Consider the following 24,100-nt stretch of genomic DNA (forward strand, 5'->3'; position numbering starts at 1 on the left):
TATTAAGACTACCTTGACAAGTATACATTTTTTTCTGTGATGCCTTCATAACCTTTTCCACCATTATTTTCATTATGTATAGGAAAACCGACTAAGGCCCCATGAATTACAAAATACGTCATTGCTTTTATTTCACCACGCTTTTGTAATCTTGAGGTTCCAGCAGCCATTTGATGTACAAGGAAATTGTGTGTGTGGTCACCAAGTCACAGTTAAATGTCAAAGCCCTTTTGGTCCTTTTAGTATTCCAAGAGAGCTGCGTGCAGACGCAGTGACTTCAGGTGGAGAATGCATAGTGTTTTCAAATAGGCTGCAAACCAAAAAACATACTTGATTGATAGACAGGCACATCATTATACCAATAGGATGGATATAGTAACATTATTAGACATCTAGCACCGTCAATGGCACTTAATGAGTTAACAATTGGAGCTGAGAGAAGAATCAGTTTAGCAGGGCTGGGAGAAGAGTCATTACACTAGAGGTAAATTGCAGACAGCTCCACCTGGGGAATATTGATTATCTTACTATTAAGCTAAACTTTATTAGGAGTTGAATTATGAATTTGTGCCGGAGGCTACGCATAAAAAACATCCCTTGATCGTTGGATTCACCTTGTCTTGTCAGCTTGAGTTCTGCCCACCATAAGTGTTTTGCTTTACATCTAAACATCTCTATGTCTACTTTGCAAAGCTGTTTTCGTACTTAACGGAGGACAGTGCGCCATATTACTATTATTATAAAGAAAAAAATATTAAATGTGAGGAGTGTGGAGATAACATAGATCACATCTAGGTTTGGGGACTGAAATGCAGTATCAATTTGATATCGGAGTGCATAAAAAGAAAACATTTTTGTTTATGGGATTTTTAAAGCACCAACCTTTTATTGTTTTAACAACTAAAAAAAAAATAGACCATATTGTAAAAGCTTTTTCCATATTACGCTGGACTTCCTGCCCTAATTAAAATGTAAATTTGCATTAAAAAGTATGGACCAAATTACTTCTAATATAGGAAAAGAACAAAGTCATAAATTATGGCAACCTTATTTCATAAAATGTACTTAAAAAAAAACTACTGAAAAATACAGCTTTACAACTCAGCGAAAAATGAACCGCGAAATAGCGGGGTTTACTGTAGGACTGCACGTGAGGCAGTCACGTTCCCACAATGCAACGCTCATCTGTCATGGCTGCCCGCTGAAGGCTTCTACTCCACATGGGTACGAAGGAATATACTAGTTCTTTCCACCTATTTTATCATCTTAATTAAATCTTTTCGATTGACACTTTGATCTCGTGTTGCAGTAAGAAGATCGTAGCTTTTAAAGATGATAATCGATGTGGAGATCTCCATCCTACGAGGCTTTCTAACATCGGGCGAGGTGACAACATGGAAACAGGACAAATATAACATCCCAGGTGAGATACGCTCACTTTTGGACGGCTACTACAGACTAATTAATGAATAAGTTAATTATTGAATTAAAAAATTGTTTAATTTAATTCATTTGTTCAAAAACGGCATCAGAAGATGAGCAATCAAAGCCAGGTGTTAGGGTTAAACAAATTGAACGCCTATGGCATCAATGGCAGGCAATCAGTAAAAAAAAAGTGGCGTGAACAATGTCGTGCGCGACTACTTTAAATAATGAATAATTTCGGCAATATTCATCAGCACTAATGGATGATAGCAAGATATAAATGATGTATCGATAATTTTTCTGTGTGTTGTCAATGTTTCCAATTATAAAACAATTCCCAGTGTTATATTTACATGTCATACCAAATAGCGTATATTAATCTGTAATTGTATTACAGATTTAAAATTGAACGCCATAACAAAATATTAAGACGTTTTTTTTGTTTTAAATACTATTTGGGATCATCCTCTGGTCTCTCGCTACAATGCAAATATATATATTTTTATCACATTTAGCAGGATTGTTATGAATATTCTTCCTTGTGGTGTGTGAAATTTCTAACACATTACAGGAAAAAGTACTTTTTTGAACAGTTCATATTTTTGTCATTGTGTCTGTCATCTTATAAAATCATTTATTGTTTATAATTGACCGTTAAATCCTAAAAAAACAACTAGGACCTCATCTCCTTGGTTTCAGTCAAGAATTGATTAAAGACACAAGGATTTAACAATAAATTCCAAATTAACCACTAATTTAACCGTTTATGAAGTCCCTCACTCGTGACATTCTTTTTTTTTAAATTATTTTTTTTAATTTATTTATTTTTGGGATGGTGATAAATGTCACGGCTAAGCAGCATCTCTTAAATCACTGGCTTCATTGTGTAGACATGCAGATCATGAGCTCATGTCTCTAAAGTATTGATTCCAGATTGCCATTTCTCAGCAAGCTTGTGTTTTTCTTTGGTTCTGGCATTACAAAGAAGAATACAACCAACTTTCCGCTTCGAGGTGCTGAGGCTGAGGTTTTATTTCTCTTTGTAATCATGGCACTATTTCAGATGGAAATTCTTTTGTTTTCCTCCAGGAGATGTTTTAAGATGTTCTGTGTAGAAAGTGAGATTGTTTGTGACTGTATATATTCCAAGAAGACGTCAATGATTAAGTAGGGCTGTCATCCAAACATGACTGCAGTTGTTATTTAAAAAAATATATATTATTAGTCATTAGAAAGTGGACTAATTTGTGTCCTTCATTCATTTTAACCTCCACTAGGTGTCATCTATAGAAAACTGTTAAGTTAGTACAGTGGTACCTCGACATACGATCGTAATCCGTTCCGAGACTGAGATCGTATGTCGAGCTTTTCGTAACTCGAGCGAACGTTTCCCATTGAAATGAATTGAAAACAAATTAGTTCGTTCTAACCCTCTGAAAAAACACCAAAAACAGGATATTGGATTGGAAAAAATGTTTTATTTCTTCTAATTCGCCATATATTGACAAATGAATAAATAACGAGTGGTTTAATAGTAATAAAATGTGTTTAGTAGATGTAAAATTAGACGCATTTCGCGGAGGGGAGAGACAACGACACACACAGTGGCAGAGGGTGGGCTGTTCGCGGGCACTTTATCCACGGCACTCGTAAACGAACAAACAAATTTAAATTAACTTGGATAAATATATACAGACACACTCAAACATACGTTTAATGTAACTTTACACAAAACTGAATTCTAGTTTTGTCTAATCTTTTGTTACCTTCGTTTTCCGGGTTAGCGGTTTGCCACGCCTCCACCCTCACGTTCGCTATCAATGGACTGTTTGCTGTTGTATTTCCTTCAAAATATTCCGAAAATGATGCACACAAATGTCCTCACAATAGGATCACGCACGACCACTTGCCAACGAGAAATAGGCTTGAAAGAACGATCACAGGAGCTCCTTTCCTTAGAAAGAATAACAGGAAATGCAATAGCTGAGCTTCCCACGTATTGATTGTGGGTAATGAAGTTTTATTCTGAGAAAGGGTGCCATTGGCTATTGGTGTTGTGTGCACCAGTATACTTCATTATGCAGAAAGCTCTCTTTTTGCCCGCGCATGTGCATCGTGCGTTTCCTGGTCGAAACTCGTCTGAATAAATCGTTCAGTCCTCGTAGATATAGTAGTTATACACGAAAAAGATGCGGCATAAAAGACAGTGCGCTACAATGATAAACAGCCTCTCATGTCATGGCCTCTCAAAATTTTAATTGTATGGCGAGCGAATTATCCGATCGAAATTTTCGTCGTAACACGAGCATGTTGTATGACGAGCATGTTGTATCACGAGGTACCACTGTATATATTTACTTAGTTCTGTAATGGGTTCCATATGTCTGTTTGTCTCTATATTAGTATTCAAGTTAAATCAATATTGATTAAAGGGATTATTATGAATATTTTTTTATTATAAATAACAAGAGGTGATTCAATTCTGGGGTAAATAAATTTTGCGCTAACTTAATAATGGAATAGCCTATTTAACTCAAATTTGCAAGGTGATTTAATATGATGAAACAATTGAAAAAAACTAAGCATAGTGTTTGTAAACAGAATTTCCCAAGGAGGTATCTGCAGAGCTCACTTTAATACAAACAAATTATGATTTGTTATTTACTGTTTACATTGTTTTTGCACTATTTTTACTGTTGTAGAAATATGAATGTCGTATCGGCAAAACATAAAAAAAATAATCTACTCCCTCAGACTACTCCTCAGTTTTACATTCGGTTGCTTTCATTGATTCTGTTGAATTCAATTCCATATTTGTGGTTGTAAATTCTCTTTCTTTTGCATACTTTGAGGCAGCCAGCAGGTACCACATTTTGAAGAATTATACTCCAATACATTCTAGTTTGGGAAATATTTTTATAGCCTGCAATCCAACCCCTATTTTCACATTTTGGACACACTTGTTAAGAAGATTCTCCAACATAATTGTCCGAACCCCGAGAGGAAAGGGCTTCTGGAAAAAACGGCGTTCGTTTTTTCCAGAGTTTGAATCTACTCCAAGCCAAAAAAGCATCGTCTGGAATTTATTGAGGCTGAAAGGCTGGTGAAAAAATGTCAAAATATGACCAATTGGAAACATAGTAATAAGTCATTAGTCTGTCTTTACTTTGACTGGTGTTTGAATAACAAGCACTATTTATTTTCTCCTTGAGTTGGAATTCGGTCAGTCCGGTCAAGCCTCCAAAATATCTCAGAATATGATCTGATCTCAGAACAAACCAAGGTTACCCTGCCCACATATATTAACTCATGGAGGAAAAACCCAGCAGGCGTTGACCGTGCCGTTGGCTTCTTAATGAAGGCTCATGGATTGAAGTGTCTACAAAGATAGCTTCCATTGTTCCTTTTGGATGTCTTTTGCCTCTCGCAGGTAATTCAGCTGCAAATTCTGCTCCCCATTGCTGATTAAATGTGGTGCACCCTCTGAATCGTTATGAATTATAGAGTAATTTGAGGAGCTCGGCCTTGTTTTCCATAATTGCTGCCATTTCATCAGCAGACAAGGAGAGTAGCTGAAATGTTATTAAAGACTTGGCCATTCCTCAGGCTTTCATTTTCTCCCTCATAAAGCCAAAGCGCCTCCCTGGCCACATTCTCTCCCAGGCTTTTGATAGTGCTATCATAGCAGCCCCAGGGTTTCATTAGATCTACAGAGAAATAAAACTCTTCCCTCCTCTTTTACTACACCAGTTGCTGCAGGTCCTTATTAAAGCTAAGGGGGTGCTTAAAGGATAGTGTAAATGACTTGGGGTGTTAAGAGGAAACCAAGGAGCAACCACAGGTAAGGGAAATGGTTTTGAAATCCTGCAGTACCGGAGATTGCCACTGGAGTTGATCTTCAAAACAGTAATTTACCTTGAATTGAACTGAATGCTGGCGGCCCGGCGGCTTCGTGGTTAATGCCTCAGCCTCACATTGGGAGACCGGGGTTCAAATCCAGGTCGGTCCACCTGTGTGGAGTTTGCATGTTCTCCCCAGGCCTGCGTGGGTTTTCTCCGGGTACTCCGGTTTCTTCCCACATTCCAAAGACATGCGTGATAGGCTGGTTGGACACTCTAAATTGGCCCTAGCTATGAGTGATTGGTTGTTTGTCTCCTTGTTCCCTGCGATTGGCTGGCCACCAATTCAGGGTGTGGTGACCCCTGCCCGCCTCTGGCTCGAAGTCAGCTGGGATAGGCTCCAGCACCCCCCACGACCCTAGTGAGGATAAAGTGGTTCAGAGAGAGGCTTTTATTATTATTATACAAGTATAATGAGATTTAAAGCTTTCACCACATAGTGCACAAATCACAACAACAAACAAACAAATAAACAATCAATAAATAAGAAATAATTAAATCAGTAGTCAAAATGAGATAATTATCTGTGTTTGTTTGTTTGTTGTTGAGTCCATAGACTCAGCGAGTGGTGCACTCAACAACTTGGCGCTGAACGTCTCCAAAACCATGGAACTCATCCTGTACTTCAGACGCTCACTCTCCATGTTAAAATACTCAAAACCCCAAAGTTGAGACGTTATCTTGAGTTATTGTTGTCAATTCGGGCCTACGTAAATCTGGCTTTCTATTCAGTTGAACGTACTTGGACGTCTTATAAAAATAAAAAGATTACAGGCACACACTGCTTATTGTCAATGCTCATCTCTGTTTCTTGAATTGATACATTTTGTCATCAAGACACAAGCAGCTTCACAACTAAGCGTATCGTTTATTCTTATTCTCTCTCCTAAGTAAATGTTCTCTGTGGAAACACTACTGGAGCCATTTGAGATCGGAATAGTAAATATGGCAATTGCAGGCTCTCTGCCAACGTCGCCATACTGCCTGCGTGATGAATAGCCCTGATGGTAAAAGAGTTTACAGGTTGTACTGGTTGATTTATTATGACATCCAGAGCCAGGGAGCCGGATGTGCAATTAATCAAGTAGGAATGCTTCAGATACAAAGTTACACATTTGGCTAGAGCAGGAAATTCACTTTTTACCTTGAAATCAAACTGTAACATTTTACTGCACTGTATCACAATCACAAAGTGAAGAAGAAATTGTAATCAGTATGCACAAGCATTGAATCATCTCTATTTAGCTGCTACTGACAGCAATAAACGTTCAGTCTGGGGAGGTCCCGACCACATATTTTTCATGGGAGTCGAGTCCGAGTCACCGGATTCTGTGGATCTCCCGATACCGAGTCCCCATCCGAAAACTGGGTAATATGCCATTGGCGATGTTGGGCGTCAAATTGCGGGGCTCTCTTGTCCTTCTGCCGTGAATTGAAATGAGCTTATCACTTAAAGCTGTTACTATTACAACAGGGAGAATGGCGGGGAATTAATTTTTGTTCACTTTAAATGGATTGGACGTCTATCGATATTAGTACAGTGGTACCTCGACATACGAGTGGTCTGACATGAGCAATTCGAGATACGAGTAAAATATCTTGAGATACGAGACAAATTTTGATATACGAGTAGACATGCGAGAGGCAGCTCATAAGAACATCATGGGCACTGTCTCCCTGCAACTCCCTCGTGTAATGTCTCTGGTCGCAACTCCCTCTTTGTAATGTCTCTGCGAGCACTGGGCGGAGCGGTGCATTTTTTTAGTGCTTTTTTCCCGTTAGTCAGTGCGAATGGCGTATATACTACTTCTCGTTGGCAAGTGGTCGTGCGTTAGCCTATTGTGAGGACATTTGTGTGCATCATTTTGGGAATATTTTGAAGGGAATGCAAACTCAAACAACCCTCGATATTGAATGAAAGTCAGTGTGGAGGCGGGGCAAAAAGAGCCAACCCGTGAGAAGAAAGGTATCAAAATGTCAAACAAAATTAGAATTAAGTTTAGTGTTAGGTTTGATTAAACTTATTTTTGAGTGTCTGCATCGTAATCCAAGTTCATTTAAATGTGTTTATGTTATGCTATGAGCGTGTTGCCGTGCAAAAAGCCCCCCCCCCCCCCCCCCCTCTCTGTCCGTCTCTCTCTCTCCACCCTTCGAAATCCGTATAATTTTAGTACTATTAAACACATTTTAGTAATATTAAACCACTAGTTATGTGTTACTTTGTTAATAGATGGTGAATTAGAACAAATAAAACATTTTTTCCAATCCAATATCCTGTTTTTGGTGTTTTTTTCAGAGGGTTGGAACAAATTAATTTGTTTTTAGTTCATTTCAATGGGAAACGTTCATTTGAGTTATGAGAAAATCGACATACAAGCTCAGTCCCGGAACAAATTAAGATCATACCTCGAGGTACCACTGTAATCTGAATTCAAAGTCATTCTGAAAATGTTTTTCTTTTAGAGGCTGGCTCATTGTTGGAGTCCTTGATGAATGGGGAATTTGAGGCAGTTCTCAGAAGCCCTCAGGTGTTCGCTCTGCTTACCGGAGATGGCAGCTGTCACCAAGGAGAGAACATTGAAGCCTATCTAGAAAGACGGATCCTGTTATACCTAACTGGCGACACGGATGGAGAGCAAAGCAAATGGTAATATAATCTACCTCAGGTACTTCTTTTTATGCTGCACTATACACGCATGTAGTATATCCGTGCCCTTTTGAACACATAAAAGCTCTTTGGTCTGTTTGCTTGAGAAATGCAATAATTTGTCTTTTTGAAATGTTGTTATGGAAATCCGCCGTGCCATCGTTCCCCGCACTGGCCATCCATTCGTCCCATATGAAGAATTTTAATAATTTAGCGTCCAATAAATAAACAGGAGAGACGATTTTTGCCTTCCAAAAAATATCTTGCACAGCATATGAACTCCCGGGTTTGTATATGTTGCTAACCGTTGACTAATGATAATCTCCATAATGACTTGATGAGGTGGCTGGAAGTAGTCGAGCATAACTTCAAGCTGTTCTCAAGAGTGTTTGTTCGCTCCTCTTAAGTGTCTCTATTCCTTTAGTCATGAATTATTAATTCTTAATAAGGACAGCTTAACATCGCTTCCTCACGCTCGCTCGAAAACGGCTCATGAATAAAATGAATGTGACACATATTGCTCCTCCTCTTTGCTCATAATGATTTCTTCCGTTTCTACTCCTCCATCACCCTCGATCATTGTCGAAAGGAGGCAAATACAAAGGCAGTAAAGCGTGTCACTTGTTCCCACTTTTTGAAGTCAAATAAAGGGGAACTGCTGCCCAAAAGGTTTTTTTTTCTTCACTTTGCTACTCTTTTGTCGTTGCAGCTTCAGAGAGCTAGTAGTGATGGTCCTTGCCGTCTCTTGCCTCCAAATGTTTGTTCAAAGCAACTGGACCGGTCCTCCACTTTCTGTCCATCTCTCTGACCATCTGCCTTTGGCCCTGCTCCCCTCTGAGGTACAAACATAAACAAGACACATCCGAGTGCTTTTAAAAGGCTGTAACAGTTTTGTTATGTGCCACAACGGAGTTTGGTACACTCTCCTTGTGTTTATAATTTGTTATTCCTTCCGAAAATGCAGCTGTATAAGGCCACTGCATTTTCCTGTCTCCCCAAAGTATTTTTTCATATTCAAATAAAATATTGCTAACATCTGTGGTCTTCAAAGTTTGAGAACTAAAAAAGTCAGAGTATTTCCTTTTTTTAAATTATTAAACAAAAGTTTTTTTTAATTACTAAAAAAAGGAATTCGTTATTTTCTTTTTTGTATTTTTTTCCAATTAAACATGAAGAACAATAGAGAATATTTAAGTCTGTTTTCTTTGCCAGCCTCAATCTATGATAGAAGCTATCCACTCTTGCTTGCTCTTGGATGGTGAGTCTGTGTACAGCCTGGTGTCCAACCCATTCCTCCTCCTCCTGGCCCGGGTCATTCTTGCCAAATGCTCTTCCAAGATGGAACATCTTCAGGTAAACAATCCACACTATAATAAACTCTAATTAACCAGTGTGCGACACCACAAGTTTTTTTCCTAGAAGGCAGAGTAGTCAAATCTCAGCATCTCCTGACATTGAACCAAAAATAGTTCATGTGTAGCGGCTCATCTGCCTCACAAAACTATCCACATCGCTTATCGTCTTCGTTTCTCTGACACTTCCGATTTTGCTAGGTCAGGAAAAAAAAAAACATTTTTACACAAGTAATGATGTAGTGAATACTTTAATTGTTACGAAGAATAAAAAAATTCCGTATTGGAAAAATAGAAAGACATTTAAGAGCAGTGGTTTGTGTATGTTCACTCCCCACCCCCTTTTATTTATTTATATTTAAGAAACCCTTGCAGTTATATTGTTTTGTGTAGTTTGCATTCTCATGCCCTGATTTGTACTTTTTGTTCACAGGGCAGAGTTTTTGCAACGTTTTGTTTTTGAAAAGATGTGAACCATTCTTGACACTGACTAAAATAATCGCGTTCCAATGATCCTTACCTATGAAGGGATTGCCTTAGCTTTTTTTTAAATTTTGAAGCCTGGTAGATAACCAGTACAGTGGAGCCTTTTGATATGAGCGCCTCACTTCACCAGTTTTACACGGTACATGCACCGTCACGAGAGAAAATCAATCTCATTATGCAACATTTTTATGATATGAGCTAAGAGGAAAAAGCTGCACGTACAGTGCCAGAGGGGTGATACATTTAAAATATTTAAAATGGGATGATTTAAAATGGAAAGCAAGCCTTTAGTAAGTTTCCCAGGAAGACGGTCATGTCATCATTGTTTTCGGTTTTGACGCACTGACAAGTGTTGTATCACAAGGGAAGATAGAAGATAGTCAAATATAGGTAGTCAAATGAATGATAATATTAATGTTGGCTACAAATGTTTTCTCAAAGGTTTGTTGCAATGGATCTTAAATATTGTACCTATTTAGTTCTATTTTTTTGCACAAAAATATTTCTTTGAACATGAATTGGGCCTGGATTTTTTTAGCATTATCTGTCAAAATGTTACCATTAGATATAATCAATTGTCACAGGTAGTCCTTTGCTTATGCACAACTAAACATGCATAATTAGTTCTTCATTATTTTCTTTGAAATTTTAAGCTCCTCCCCTGGTGGACTCTGCGCTACATCAAACTTCACCAGCAAATTCTGGAGGCGTGTTCTCAGCAGCTCCTTGACTTGTCTCTCATCAGCATGGAAAAAGGTATACGTACATGTCTCAGTGTGTATTAGTACAACATGGTGGGGTGAGGAGTAGATTCGCAGCTGTAGTCTCCAAAATTCGAGCTGTTCAAATAAATAACAAGATATAGTAATACTCAACATTGTGGGGTTGGTTAGTCGAACCACATTTTTGTCGGATGCCGATGAGTTATGTGCAGAGATCCAGGATCGAGCTGTACTTTGCGAAATGTCAGCGCCATTTTGTGCCGTTGGGGGCGCCAAAAGTCCAAAATAATTTGTTCAAATGGAATGACACATATGGGTGACAAACTTATGTAAATTCAAAGTAAAAATATGGAAAGAAGCACGTGATTGGATGTCTATCACCGTCAATGGCTGTCACTGGGTTAACTGTTCTGTCTTTTGGGCGTCCTCCTGATGGCACATTGTTTTGTCTTGGTTTATTCATGCAACTTTTCATGTAAAGGCTTGAAACAAGATTTCACAACATTCAGAGAAGTCTATAAAGCCGTCAAAAATAGAATATTTCTGAAGGAGAAAAAATACTGATGCATTTTTCATGTTGCGATATCGACATTTCTTGTCTTCTTGCTCCACAGTGCTGAAATGCGAATCTCTGTTCTCTGAACACAGCAACCTGGCAATCCAATTCCACTTGGAGTGTGTTTACTGTTGTCTGTCCTACTACGAATACCAGACTGCCAAGGAACACATCAAGAAAGCCCAAGAGCTCTCAAAGCTTGATATCAACATGACTGGTAGGATTTTTCTCTTGTTTTAGGAGACAAAAAAATTAGAACTAGCTCAATTCTTTGAGATTACAATTCAGTAGAACTAATGATGGATTCGATTTGCATAGCTGATTTTGAGCTGGTGTGCATTGTTTTGAGAACAAAGAAAATGTATGTGCAGTTAACTTTTATCATGCTTATTAATTCATACTGCAAAACCTAAAGTAGTCCAATTCATTAAATTAACAATAACAAATGAGATCGTTGTAGAAGCCTGTAAAGTAAAACAAAACTTATAAAATGTCCGAATTGTTTTGAAGGTATCCTTATGATCTGAACAAGCCAACGTGAAACATATTTATGTATTCATTCGTTTTTTATCAACTAAGGTGCCTTGGGAAAACGTACTTATTTCCAACAAAAGTATTTGGCTCAGCTCATTGTTGAAATCAAGAGAAAAGAGGATTGGGATCATTCGGTTGCAAGTCCCTCACCAACACTGCAAGCTTTACTACCCAAGGTATGAAAGAATACTTTTTCTTTTACTAGTCCTGCCTGTATTACTAGTAGTAAAAATATCTTGTTATGCCTTGACATCATGGGTTATGTTAAAAAAACAAACAAAAAAGCACTTTGTAATTGTGTGCGTTTCATAGATTGATTTATTATTCTATTAATAGACTGCTGGATTAATAACATGATGATCTCTATTAACTCATTGGCTGCCATTAAGGGGAAAATAGTTCTAGTCCATTTGAAATTGGGTAACCTCTGCTAGCCCTTCCAATTCAAATGGGTTTGACGCCAATGGCAGCCAGTTGTGTTAAGTGAAACTCCTTTTTTCCCCTTTTTATCCATTCATGTCTGATTTATTTATTGTTTTTGTTTTTTTTCACTTTCAGGATTGCAATCTAGGGGATGACACAGTGTTAGACAAGATTAATTTAGCAGAACCGGACCAGTACACGCTGCCGGAACTAACTGCAGAGGAGCAGGCTGTCGTCTTGGGCGTCTGGTAAGTCTTTAACAAGGTGACCTTCAAGCGCCAACAGCTCTTGAATTCATGTCAACTTCAAGTAAAAGCCGTTACATGCCATACATATTAGATTATTAGGTTTATCGTTTGAAATAATCTACTGGCGGTGAGGCAAATTGCAAAGTCAGGTAAAGGTCAATGAGATTGCTTGAGGATTGATGAGCATCAGGGCTGTCACGTACTGTTAGAGCTGCTTACAAATTGGAAATATGTGGGTTAATTTCACAGTGGGATCTGTTGCGCAAAGGATTTTGTGACTGTGTTTAGTTTTTTTGAAGTTGAATTCTAAATGAATTGTTGTGTATCGTATATTTGGACAGTTTTGGAATTGGGATTTTCCTTTGTTTTACAGCAAAGATTTTCAAAAGAACAACCCGGTCCACAAACTTACACAAGAAGAACTTCTGGCCTTTACATCAGTAAGTAGAGAATGGATTCTCTTTTTGCAATCTTTATCAACACAACATTGTTGTCCATTTGTGGAGCTCTATTTGCAAATCAGAATAATTAAAGTAGATAAACTAAATAACACTCTACTGCTTTCATGGGGCTTTTGTGGCTCCTTTTTTTTTTGAAGACGAATAAATGAATAATGATTTAATTCATCAGACTATCCTTGAGAGGCAGGCTTGGATGCAGTCCACATTAGCGGTTAATTATCTTTACATCAAAAAGCACTATCAAAACTACTCCCAGAGCGTTTTGATTAAAATGGTGTGCCTGTGCCTCAATTAAAAATTGGTCTCAATTCACCGTACTATTTTTTTGTTTTGAATTTACTGTGACATATCGTTTGTCATGCACTTTTTGTTTTTCAAAACAATGTATAATTTACACGAGCATAGCAGCACGGGCGCAAATCACTCATTCAACTAAATTTTGACATACCTACTGTAGTTGGTATGGGTGCACCAATTAAATGTTAAAAAAAAGTTGTAAATGGCACTTTAACATCTTTAAAAAAATAATAATGACTTTTCCATTGTTTTGAATTGAAATGCAATTGCTTGCATTGTTCCAAAGTATTGTATGATGATTATCATCCACTAAAATTATAAATTTGCCCTTTTGGACAAATATTGCAATGTGAATAAATTGCGTTTAATCTAGATGGATTTATTACAAAGCCTCTAATTAACTGGATTATTTGTTAAAAGGTGTCCTATCCCAAAATGTATAAAATTGACCTATCAATCCGTGCATCTTTAGGACTCCAAAGCCTTGTTCGGGGCAAATCTTTTAGCAATTTGTTGGTCTTTATTTCCAAAAATATTTGCGAAAGTGATTAAAAAAATGGATACTATACTATATCCCCTCTTGGTTGTCTGTGTCGTCTCACTGATGCTGTTTGAGAGGCGACAAGCAGCCTTTTTCATAGGAACTCCCTGTAGACTCTACTGCAAAAATGGCCTGTACATGTTTATACAGCTGGTTTGCTAAATTGCTCTCACTGGCATTTTAATCTTGAATATTTTATTGCCCTTGCAGTGAAGAGCATCGAGTTGCTAGTGACTTGCATAAAACTTTAATTTTCACTTGAACTGGTTCAATAACAAGACAGGCGCTCGGGGGCTGAGGCCTTCTTTCAAACGTGTAATCGTCGAGACTTGGCAAGTTGATTTAGTTAGCCAGACAGTTTCATAAATCAAATATTCTTTTATTTTGGTTGTAGAAATATTCAGTCTTTTTTTTTATTCCAGTCTTTTGACTTATTTGCTGCTAGACGTCTAAATGGTTATGATGATTCGTCCTTCTCAGTCGATTACAATGTATAATTGTAGTAGTTATCTATCAAATATATACAAACAATATAAAATATTGGGTAAATTCGAGGTTGTGTTTTAATTTCAGTTCAAGTGTGAATAGAGACTTTTTGATTTAAAGCAGCTGCAAAAGCCATACTTTGTTGTCATCAGACTCCGGTCATTGCACGGTCATCTTGGCGTGATGAGGCGTTCCTGATGTCTTCAAGTTATTATCCCGCTTGCCACTTGTGCGTCAGGGAAGCAATTCGACTTCCATCATTGAAAACTAAACTGTGGAATTGATAAACTTTGGCAGACGAGTCTGACTCTTTAATTCAACAGATTTGACTTTGAGACGGACTGCTCATCTGGAGACGTCTCAACAGAGTAATGCGATAGCTCACTTGGCTTATTCGTTGACGATCCTGAGTCTGTCCAGACTGATAAGATTGCCTGTCAGGACAGGAAATTAAAATTGAAAAACAGCAGGTCTCTGGAGGTTAACAGATCCAGCTGGAATTGTTTGCTGCCAAATGATTCCTTTACCTATGGCAAAAAAAAATTGTCTTTCATATTAACACTTGATTTCATTTATTGTTATAGTTATGGGACATTAGTAATGTTCACATGGGGGATTTAAATAACCAAGTCTGCTGATGAGCTAGATAATTGTAGTTTTTCTTTCCCTTTTTATTATTTTTTTTAAAAATCTTGCTCCAAAAACAAAAAAAGTATATGGAAAAAATAAAAAATAAAAATATTTTCTTGTTGTTGTTCGCTGCCATCATTAGTTGGCAAAATACAATAGGTTGTAAGATACCATATGACATAGGAATACTGCTGGCTCTGTGAGCAGGCATCTTCCCAGTCTACATGTAGATCCAGGAATCTGCAGGCTGGTTAGATGGTTGTCACATGTCTGGCTGTCTTCACCAATGACTGACTGCTTTTATAACTGTTACTAAGGTTGGGGTGTCCCGTGTCACTTTGGATGTGTAAAAGTTGTCATTTATTTATGTAGTTGTATGACAAAAAGCTGAAAGTCCCAATAGGAAAAGCACAAATCAAAAGAATTTTTTTGAAGTGCTTCTTGTGTCTGTGGTGAGCCATTTTCCACATCCAGAACGTCAAGCCCCTTTTTAAACATTCTCGTCTGTTATGGGTTAACTAACATTGTCATAATATAAAAGACTCGTAACTCTTGATAATTGCTCTCTCTTCCAAGTTGTTTGAAAGAAGAGACTTATTGCAGTTTGATTATTCTCCAAATTCTGAATCACACTCATTTTGAGTTCATGGCCAAAAGAGGATTTGTCCAAGTTGTCGTCATGAAATGTTTAAGAAGTTGCGTACGGTCTTTATTCACCAACAAGCAGTGGCAATGCCAAAACAAACGCCTCAAAGCAAAAAGGTAGAAATAGTTTCTATCAGAATTCAAATCAAGCTAGAAAGAAAATTATTTTTAAAAAAAATATTTCAACTGGGACGCCTGGCATTGAGTGATCATCATGTTCCATTGCCATTAATGGTGCCGGGCCCAGAAGTTTCAATAACCAAATTTGAAATTGGCTAAACAAAGTAGTCCATAGCCATTACACTGATGTATAGTCATTCTGGGAAAAATAAAGTCATCCTTTTGTCATGACAGGCTTTAAAAGTGAAAATATGCTTGGCTATCTTGTGTTTCTGCAGTGTTTACTGTCTCAACCCAAGTTCTGGGCCGTGGAAGTGACTGCACTTAGTCTCCGGACTAAACTGGAAAAAGGGCGTGCCCGGTGTATTGAGCGAGCCATGATGCAAACTCAGGTAAAATATTTGCCATGTATAAGCACAGTAAAGATGAGTCAAATTGCACTGTTTTCCTCTAGATTCTCTATAAATAACCTGATAAGATTTGGCGAATACGGTTAGTCGTTGGCTGCCATTGATGGCCACTACATACACAAACCCTCAATTTTGAGTGGGACAAACATTCTTTCATTTGCCCGTCCCACTCGAAATGGATCAAGGGATCAAACCTGCACAATGAATTTTTTTTTTTGAATTTAGATCAATAACATACAAGCTGCATTGAAAGTTATTAATAGCATTTATTTACTGGCCCTAGGGACTTAGTGTGCAGTCCCCCCATTTCATTTTTCACATTTGATCAGAAAGGAACATCTATTTCCATGTCATCAAATCTGTAAAGTATGATCGACGGTTATCTTGTTGCCACAATTTTAATTAATTGATTTTACTACATAAAATTCAGGACCGGGAAGTATTCTTTGTTTTCCTTCAGGAAAGAATGGGTGTGATCAGAGATTTTTTTTCAACCTATGGTTGCTCAGAAACAGAAAAATGTAAAGAAATACCATCTCTATGAAATAAGCATTTTTTTAATTACTATTTTTTAACGGAATACTAAGTATGAAACAACTGTTTATAATGAATGATAATAATGCAATAAAAATGCCTGTTTTCAAGACATTTTTATTTTCTCTGTCAGGCTGTAGTAGACCATTTTGAAGACAATAACTGTCCCTTGATTGAGCGTCTGAAGGTCTTTTACTGCTGCGAGGCTCCAACCAGATGGATTGTCCAGGTAACAAAAACTGGTATTCTCGTTTGTTTTTCTATGACTCATTTGTTTGTGTACCGTTCCTAAAGAGGGAATTTTTGACTGACATTTTATCTCCGCATGGACCTTTGCATTAACTCTCTGCATGTGTGGCTCTGGAGCCTAATTAAAATTGCATTTCTGTAATTAATCCTGGTCAGTAAGGGGAACATTTTCCCAACAAGGTTTTGCAACCCTGCTGTACCAAACTAAAACAAAGGATACATTTTTAATTACACCAAACCACAATTGAGGCCATAAAATTAAGATGTGAATAAGTCCACATATACCTTTCTGTTTTCCAGTTTTTCACTCTGACTGCCTTTAAAAGTCAGCCAAAAGATTGCATCAGGACACAACTATAAATTGAATATCAACATCTGGGGACTCACAAAGCTACATAAAAGTTATGAAGAAAAATAGAGCCCATAATGCGCCTAAAATATGCGTAGGAAAAAAAGATATAGACGTAATGGCATAATTTTCACTTGTCTGAGACGCTAAAGGAGGAGGAATGCCTGCGAGAGGGACAGAGTTTTTTGGGGAGTAGCACTCACCCAGGCGCCATATAATAACTGATAACGGCAATAAAGCTGGAATTGAAGAGTCCATATTGCAGCCTGGGGACTGGAAAGTAGGTCGAGGCTCTTGATTGCATCTGGCGATGTGATGCATTTTTTTTTTCTCATGATGGAGAACTAGCTGGAGAAAGAAGCCCTACTTTATTGCTAATAGAGATTGAAGGTGGACCAAATGTTAGTAGGCTTTGTTTTCATGCTAAATTATATTATTTAACTCACTGACCGCACTAGATGTCCAAATCCATTTAAAGTGGGAAGGTGGCAGCGAATGAACATTCGTTCATTCGCTGCCACCTTCCCACTTTAAATGGATTTGGACGTCTAGTGCGGTCAGTGAGTTAAATAATATAATTTGGCATGAAAACAAACCCTCCCAGTTTAAGTGGCTTGGACGTCTATTAGTGTCAAAGAAATGAAATATTCTCGAACATCTGCTTTAAAAAAAACTAATTTGGGGCAGTTTGATACAGTACGAAATGACCCAAGTGGACCTCGGTGTACGAGACCCTCGGCACGCATTTTTAGGGTATGTGGGAAACCAAAAATTCAGTGTTGCTCTTTCTCACAGAAACAGTTGGCGGCTCTTCTGGCTGACCTTGCCTGCGTCAGTTCAGCTCTGCTCATTTACGAAAAGCTGCAGCTATGGGAAGATGTTACCATATGCTACGAACGACTCGGTCAACACGGCAAGGTAATGCCAACGAGGAGGTAACATTGGTTGTGAACGACTAGTAGATTTCTTGTTTGAAGTCCACCGATTTCACCAGAATTTAAATGGAAAACTGGGAAAAGACGAGTTAACAGTTACAACTTGAAATGTGAAGTCAACTGGACTTTGGTCAAGTATAGTTTCAACTTCACATTTTAAGTAAATGTGCACTTTAAAGTAGTAAGTAAATATAGCATGAAGCCTTGTAGTTCATTCGGACCAGAACAAGTGTTTTTTTTGTGTGCCCAGGCTGAAGAGATTGTACGCAGGGAGTTGGAGAAGAAGGAGACCCCAAGTCTGTACTGCCTACTAGGGGATATCTTAAGAGACCATCAGTACTACGAACGAGCTTGGGAGCTATCAGGCCATCGGAGTGCCAGAGCCATGCGGTCCAAAGCCCTGCTACATCTCCGAAACAAGGAGTTCCAGCAGTGTGTTAATTGCTTCGAACAGTCACTGAAAATCAATGCCTTGCAGGTACCGTTACTACTTAAACCACACTTCCAGAACCATGGATTTCGAACATTTACAATACTTACATCTGTTTCAGACTTAAAAACAACAATGTCTTTTACATACTAAGTCAAATCTATTAATGCAAGGACTATATCAAATATTTACTGTATTTGTAACTGTGTCTGTGTATAGCTGGGTGTATGGTTTTCCCTCGGTTGTGCCTACTTGGCCTTGGAGGGCTACGAGGGAGCGGCCAAGGCTTTCCAACGATGTGTGGGACTGGAGCCAGATGTGAGTACCAAGATAAACATACTGATGAAACGTGACAGGAGTAGTAAGAAAAAAAATGACAATCCCATAAATCTCTTGCTCCTTCCAACACATTTCCTTTCAGTGCCTCATATCTCGCTCTCTCGAACCCACATACGCCGACTCTCATGTCTAGACTCTAGAAAAATAATGTAATCCCATTTGAATAACAACTATAAATATTTTTTAGCCCTATATCCTATCACTATAGGAATTCATAATAGCTGTAAATTGTTACGTTCCTACGAAATACATTGCTGTTTTTTCCTGTCCTATGTATTACTTAATAGCAAATTTCAAAATCACTATAGCGATTTGTCATTTGGATGCCCCTGCCCATCAAATATTATTGTGAAAAAAAATATTAATGCATCACACACCTTCGATTAGGAAGCATCTATGGACTTGCATGCCTTCTTATTGCTGACTACTTTTCACTTTTATTGTGCTTAAAGAATGCAGAAGCATGGAACAACCTCTCTACAGCATATATTCGCCTAAAAAACAAGTAAGTGATATCAACACCTAATTGTAATTTAAATTGTTAACAGCAGATTCTTACAGTCGACTAAGAAAATTAATGTTTTTTTTAACTGGGAGTGGCGAAAGAACGTCGGCTCCCAGTTAAAATGCACTGGACGTCTCGCATCGTCGATGGCATTGTAGATGAGCATTTACGGCAATTTCTGGTTTTATTAATTGACATTTAATTCATTTTGTTCCATTAAAAATGTATTAATTTACAAATGTGCAGCATTAATTTTTTAAAAGATTTTATAAGAAATACAATCAGGATTTTTAAATTGATATAATAATTTCTAATCTTTAGTTGTTGTTGTTGTTATTTTTAATGACCCAAAAGTCACTTGCATTTGAAAAGGTTAAAATTATTAGGTGCAAACATTTGAATAGCTGCCTACTATAGTTTGTTAAAAGATCGAGAGATACACAAATTATATTTACATTTTATTTTCACACGCAAATGAAGTGCCGAGCCCCCAAGTTTGACAACTGTAATGTAAACTATTCAAACCACAAACACATCAAAACATTCATTGCTAAGAAATATGATGCATGATGTGCTGTTTATTATACATTTTTTCCTCTCCTTGACCTGCGTTCCAGAAACAAAGCTTTTCGCACCCTCCAGGAAGCCATCAAGTGTAACTACGAACACTGGCAGATTTGGGAAAACTTCATTGTGGTTAGTGTTGACATTGGTGCCTTTGCCGAAGCCATCAAGGCCTATCATCGCCTCATGGATCTGAGGGACAAATACAAAGACACCCAGGTAAAGGAAAAGCATTTCATTTCACCTCTCCGCAATTGGCTAATCCAACATTTCCATTGTATTTATCTCCTGCAGATTGTTCAAATCCTAGTTAGGGCTGTTGTTGAAGATTTGACGGACAGCCAGGGTGAGCAGAAAGCATCTCTGCAGTCCAAATTAAGGGAGCTCATAGGGCGGATCAGTTCTCGCCACAGCAATGACCCTGAAATATGGCAGCAGTATGCCATACTTTATGGGGGTGGCCACAGTGGTAATACAGAGGAAAATGAGAAGGTGCATGCACGTTTCTTCCAATTTCAACACACTTCTGACTTTAAGTTATCAGGAAGTTAGCTTCTTGGTTCTTTTTGCTTAATACTGGTGATTTATTTTTTATTTTAGGCACTGCAATTCCTGTCCAAGGCCTTTCGCTGTGAGCTTCAAGCTAGTGGCTGGGAAAAGGAACCGGACCTTTTTAAGGATGTGATCAAAAGGGCAATCAATATGGGTGAAGGTAAGTGCATAAATGGACCCGCATTCTTCATACCCATAACCTCCAAATGTCAGAATTTGGATAAACGCTCGCCATGTATGATACAATACAATGATGTCATGACATAGTTGGGCTTTCAATGATTAAACGGAGATCTTATTTCTCGGAAACATTAGGCGCCATCCGTCGGCGATAACCTTCACGTCAGAATTTGAGGGAGTGAACTTAATGTACAGATGGATTCATTTTTCTTTTATTTACTTACGTAATTGCATTTAGCCAAACCAAGTGTATAGTATTGTTATGGCTGTATTGTTGGTCTGCTCGTAAATAGCAGATAGTGATTTTGTACGCTTGCCTTCCTTCTGGCCGTAATTTAATGAGTTCCTCCTTGAGATGGAGACAATTCGACATAACATGATTTATTGTGTCTGCCTGTTTAGTTTTGATATGTCTGAATTACTGCTGTGAACCGTCATCAAAACAACAAAGCCGCGGCGTCGGCTTTCACACGTGTGCGAGCTACTAAGTAATGACGTATTTCCCCATAGGAACGTTCAAAAAATCTGAGGTCCAGACTAAGTGTCATCATCTAGAACAAAAGCGTCCGTTGGCTTATGAGCTCTTTTTTTCCTTGCTAGTAACCATCAGTTGCAGTAAGAAGAAAAACAATCCAGCAGAAGCTCTTCAGATGCTCTCCTCAACACGCCTCAGCCTGAGGAGCTTGGTCACCAAAGCCAAGGTTTGATCAACTCCAGTTCTTTTAGAAAAAAATGAAGTCCTTGAGCATGATGCGTACTTTAGGTATCTACTGTAAAATTACATAAAGGATGAAAAACGACATTCGATTTAATAATCTTGTTGCCACCCTGTAGTGATCCATCAATTTTGGGATTTTCATGAATACTGTTAATGGAATGTGTTACGTTTGAATAGCAGACGTGTGAAGCACACATTCCCTGGAGGGCGCCAGAGGACTGCAGGGGAAGTGCAGTCTGTCAACTTAGCGTTTGCGCAATGCTAAGAGCTTGCATATGAAAAACACATTGGCCAGAGTGTCGATATAATCTTCTGGATCCTTTGCTTTATCGTTCATTACTAATTGTTGGCATGTTCTCTTGCCTTCCAGCAAATGCACACTGACGTGGCCTCGGGTGAGATCCATGCTGAGCTGCGAGAGGGTGTCGTAGTTCTAGAGGGGCTTGTTACAGAACTGCAGGAGTTGTGCGAAGAACTGCGTGGCCAATCGTCATGATGACCTCCACACAAGGGTCTTCACAGTTCTTAAAAAACATATATTGTACAAATGATCATGTTTACCTAGCAATTACAGGACATGGATTATGAATTTGAAGGTTTTTTAGTCACTCGGTGGACTTAAGCGTCTTTTCGTCCGTTGGTGGGAATCGGTCGTGATAACAATCGTGCATGTTCATAGTATGCTATGATGTATGTCAAAGCATCAAGCACAGTATATATTTTTAAATCACAGTGTTTGCATGTTCTCACCGGGCTTGTGTTGGTTTTCTCTGGGTACTCCCGTTTCTTCCCACACCCCAAAAGCATGCATGATAAACTGGTTGAGCACTCTAAGTTTCTCCTAGTAAATGTTTGTCTGTGTCTTTGTGTCCTGCGATTGGCTGGCCACCAATTCAAGGTGTCTCCCACGGGTGCCCATTGTTGGGTGGTATAGGCTCCAGCACCCTCCGCGAATCTTGTGAGGTACAGAAAATGAATGATTGCTTACATCCTAAGTTGCTCAATTTTAGTCCTTTTTAGGTGGTTTCCTTTTTAATTATGATGAATCTGCTACCAAGCTGGCTCAAACAAAGCAAAGATATTCATTCATTTTTCATACCTCTTGTCCTATACCCTAAACTGTTTGCTAGCCGTTTGCAGGACACATAAAGACAAGCCATTTTGAATGGACATCTCTGAGGTAAGTGTTTAGTCCAGGATAAATACACATATTGCCACTTGAGGGCGTTGGATCTAAGTTTTTATACTTGCCGAAACATCTGGTTTCATTGAAATGTCTAACATTTGGATTGTGATGGATTTAAAAAAAATATGCAGATAGAATTTTCTTGTAAAATTTTCCCAGTAGACCATGCTGTGTCATGATTGAGCTGTCGGTCTGTCCTGTTGCATCTTTTTGAAGCAGAATAGAGGCAAATCAGTCATCATACACTGTAAATAACCATATTAGGCAACTTTCAAAATCCTGTCTTTTTCAGGGGAAAAGCAGCTTCCTCGTTGAGTCGCTCCGTCAATCTTGCGTTGCTGTCCAAAGCGTTGTGTAAAGCCACACTCAGTGTCTGCTTTTCATCGATGAGTTGGAGCTGTTGGCTCACAGCCTTTTCCAGTGCTCGGCTATTCTTCTCAAAGATGCTCTTCTGCTTCTGGATTTTGTCGGCAAGCCGCTCGGCTCTCTGCTCCAACTCTGAACATCTTTCCTTTTCCTCTTTGAGAGCGTTTTGGAGTTGGGTCTCACTCCTTCTCCATTCCAGCTCACGTGCTCTGTGTTTGTCGACCACATTCTGGAGCTTCGCCGTCAGCGCTCGATTCTTGAAGACGAGATCGTTGTTCTTTGCCGCCAGTTCTTCACAGCGCTCTGAAACGCTGTGGTACCGAGCCTTCATCCTATCATACTCCTTCTCCAGAGCGTTGTATTTGGCGCCGGTGCACGCATTCTCCATCCTCACCGAGTAGATATCATTCTCCAAGCTTTCGGAAGCTGCGATGGATTCCATCTGTTCATAACTCAAAACTTCTATCGCCCTCACTTGCGTCTTGTGTTGCAAAAGCATGTTTTTAACACGCTCTTGCTCTTTCTTGAGAGAATCTCTTAAACATCTCTCCGAAGCAAGACTCTCGTCTAACGCCTTGGTCTTCTCCGAGAGATTCGTGTGCAACGATTGTAACCTTTTGTACACTCTTTGGGGATGAGTCTTCTCATTCTCAACGACTGTAAAGTTGCTGCCGCGTGTCTCTTGGACTTCCACGAGTGCTTTAGGGGGAACCTGCCTTTTTTCGTCCTGCATCTTGCTCATCTGTTCTCGCAGATTCTGGACCCGATCACGCGTTACCTCCTCCAATTCTGCCATTTCTTTGGGCTGCGGTAAAGCCGCCTCCAAATCCTTCAGAAGCTTTTGAATGGCCTTCTTGTCTTCTTCATGTTTAACCGTCATTTTACTCAGTTTCTCCGGAACCTTTGTGTCCCCCCACTGTTGCTTTAGCAGTATCTGGCAAAGGTCATCCATGAGTTCTATTTTAGTGAGAGCATTTTCATTTTCACATTCTCCAGACATCGTAGAAACGCAGTATTCGTGGTTTTTTAAAGCTGTTTTGTCGTTCCTTCTCTAAAGACTTCAGAAAATTCCATTTTGTATTCCTCTCTGGCTCAAATATATCGTTGCTATTGGTAGTCTTCTAAACTGGCAGCAGACGGAATCATCCACACAATCGCTTTGGAGGGGAAATATTTGTAGGGCGGTTTTATTTGGTAATAAAGAGACCTTCACCCTCTACTTGTCACAAAGAGACATGATAGTCCAAAAATTGGACAACAAAGATCTTTTATGGTTTTCCTGGGTCTCATAAGGCCGTGTTATGAGACAAA

The 24,100-nt window shown here is 38.7% G+C and overlaps 3 protein-coding genes across 3 annotated transcripts in view; 2 read left to right on the top strand and 1 right to left on the bottom strand.

Moving 5' to 3' along the window:
• Positions 1 to 1,141: 1,141 nt before the first annotated feature.
• On the top strand, positions 1,142 to 21,753 carry ttc27 (tetratricopeptide repeat domain 27). Its single transcript, XM_077612778.1, has 21 exons — positions 1,142 to 1,224; positions 1,310 to 1,423; positions 7,788 to 7,971; positions 8,681 to 8,810; positions 9,184 to 9,324; positions 10,463 to 10,565; positions 11,146 to 11,304; positions 11,667 to 11,797; positions 12,180 to 12,292; positions 12,666 to 12,732; positions 15,751 to 15,864; positions 16,550 to 16,645; positions 17,810 to 17,932; positions 18,200 to 18,427; positions 18,599 to 18,697; positions 19,171 to 19,223; positions 19,841 to 20,006; positions 20,082 to 20,279; positions 20,388 to 20,499; positions 21,120 to 21,220; positions 21,608 to 21,753. Exons 2-21 carry the CDS (start codon positions 1,333 to 1,335, stop codon positions 21,731 to 21,733), a joined length of 2,535 nt encoding a protein of 844 aa, XP_077468904.1. The 5' UTR covers positions 1,142 to 1,224; positions 1,310 to 1,332; the 3' UTR covers positions 21,734 to 21,753.
• On the bottom strand, positions 20,371 to 23,998 carry LOC144084406 (uncharacterized). Its single transcript, XM_077612779.1, has one exon. The coding sequence runs from the start codon at positions 23,787 to 23,789 to the stop codon at positions 22,695 to 22,697; it is 1,095 nt and encodes a 364-aa protein (XP_077468905.1). The 5' UTR covers positions 23,790 to 23,998; the 3' UTR covers positions 20,371 to 22,694.
• Positions 22,285 to 24,100, top strand: part of ltbp1 (latent transforming growth factor beta binding protein 1) — a 32,610-nt gene continuing 30,794 nt past the window's right edge. The window contains exon 1 of the mRNA XM_077612777.1: positions 22,285 to 22,417. The gene's annotated coding sequence lies outside the window, so the exon portion shown is untranslated. The remainder of the gene's footprint in view (positions 22,418 to 24,100) is intronic.

The sequence above is a fragment of the Stigmatopora argus genome, chromosome 11 (assembly GCF_051989625.1).
Source record: "Stigmatopora argus isolate UIUO_Sarg chromosome 11, RoL_Sarg_1.0, whole genome shotgun sequence".
Lineage (NCBI taxonomy): Eukaryota > Metazoa > Chordata > Actinopteri > Syngnathiformes > Syngnathidae > Stigmatopora > Stigmatopora argus.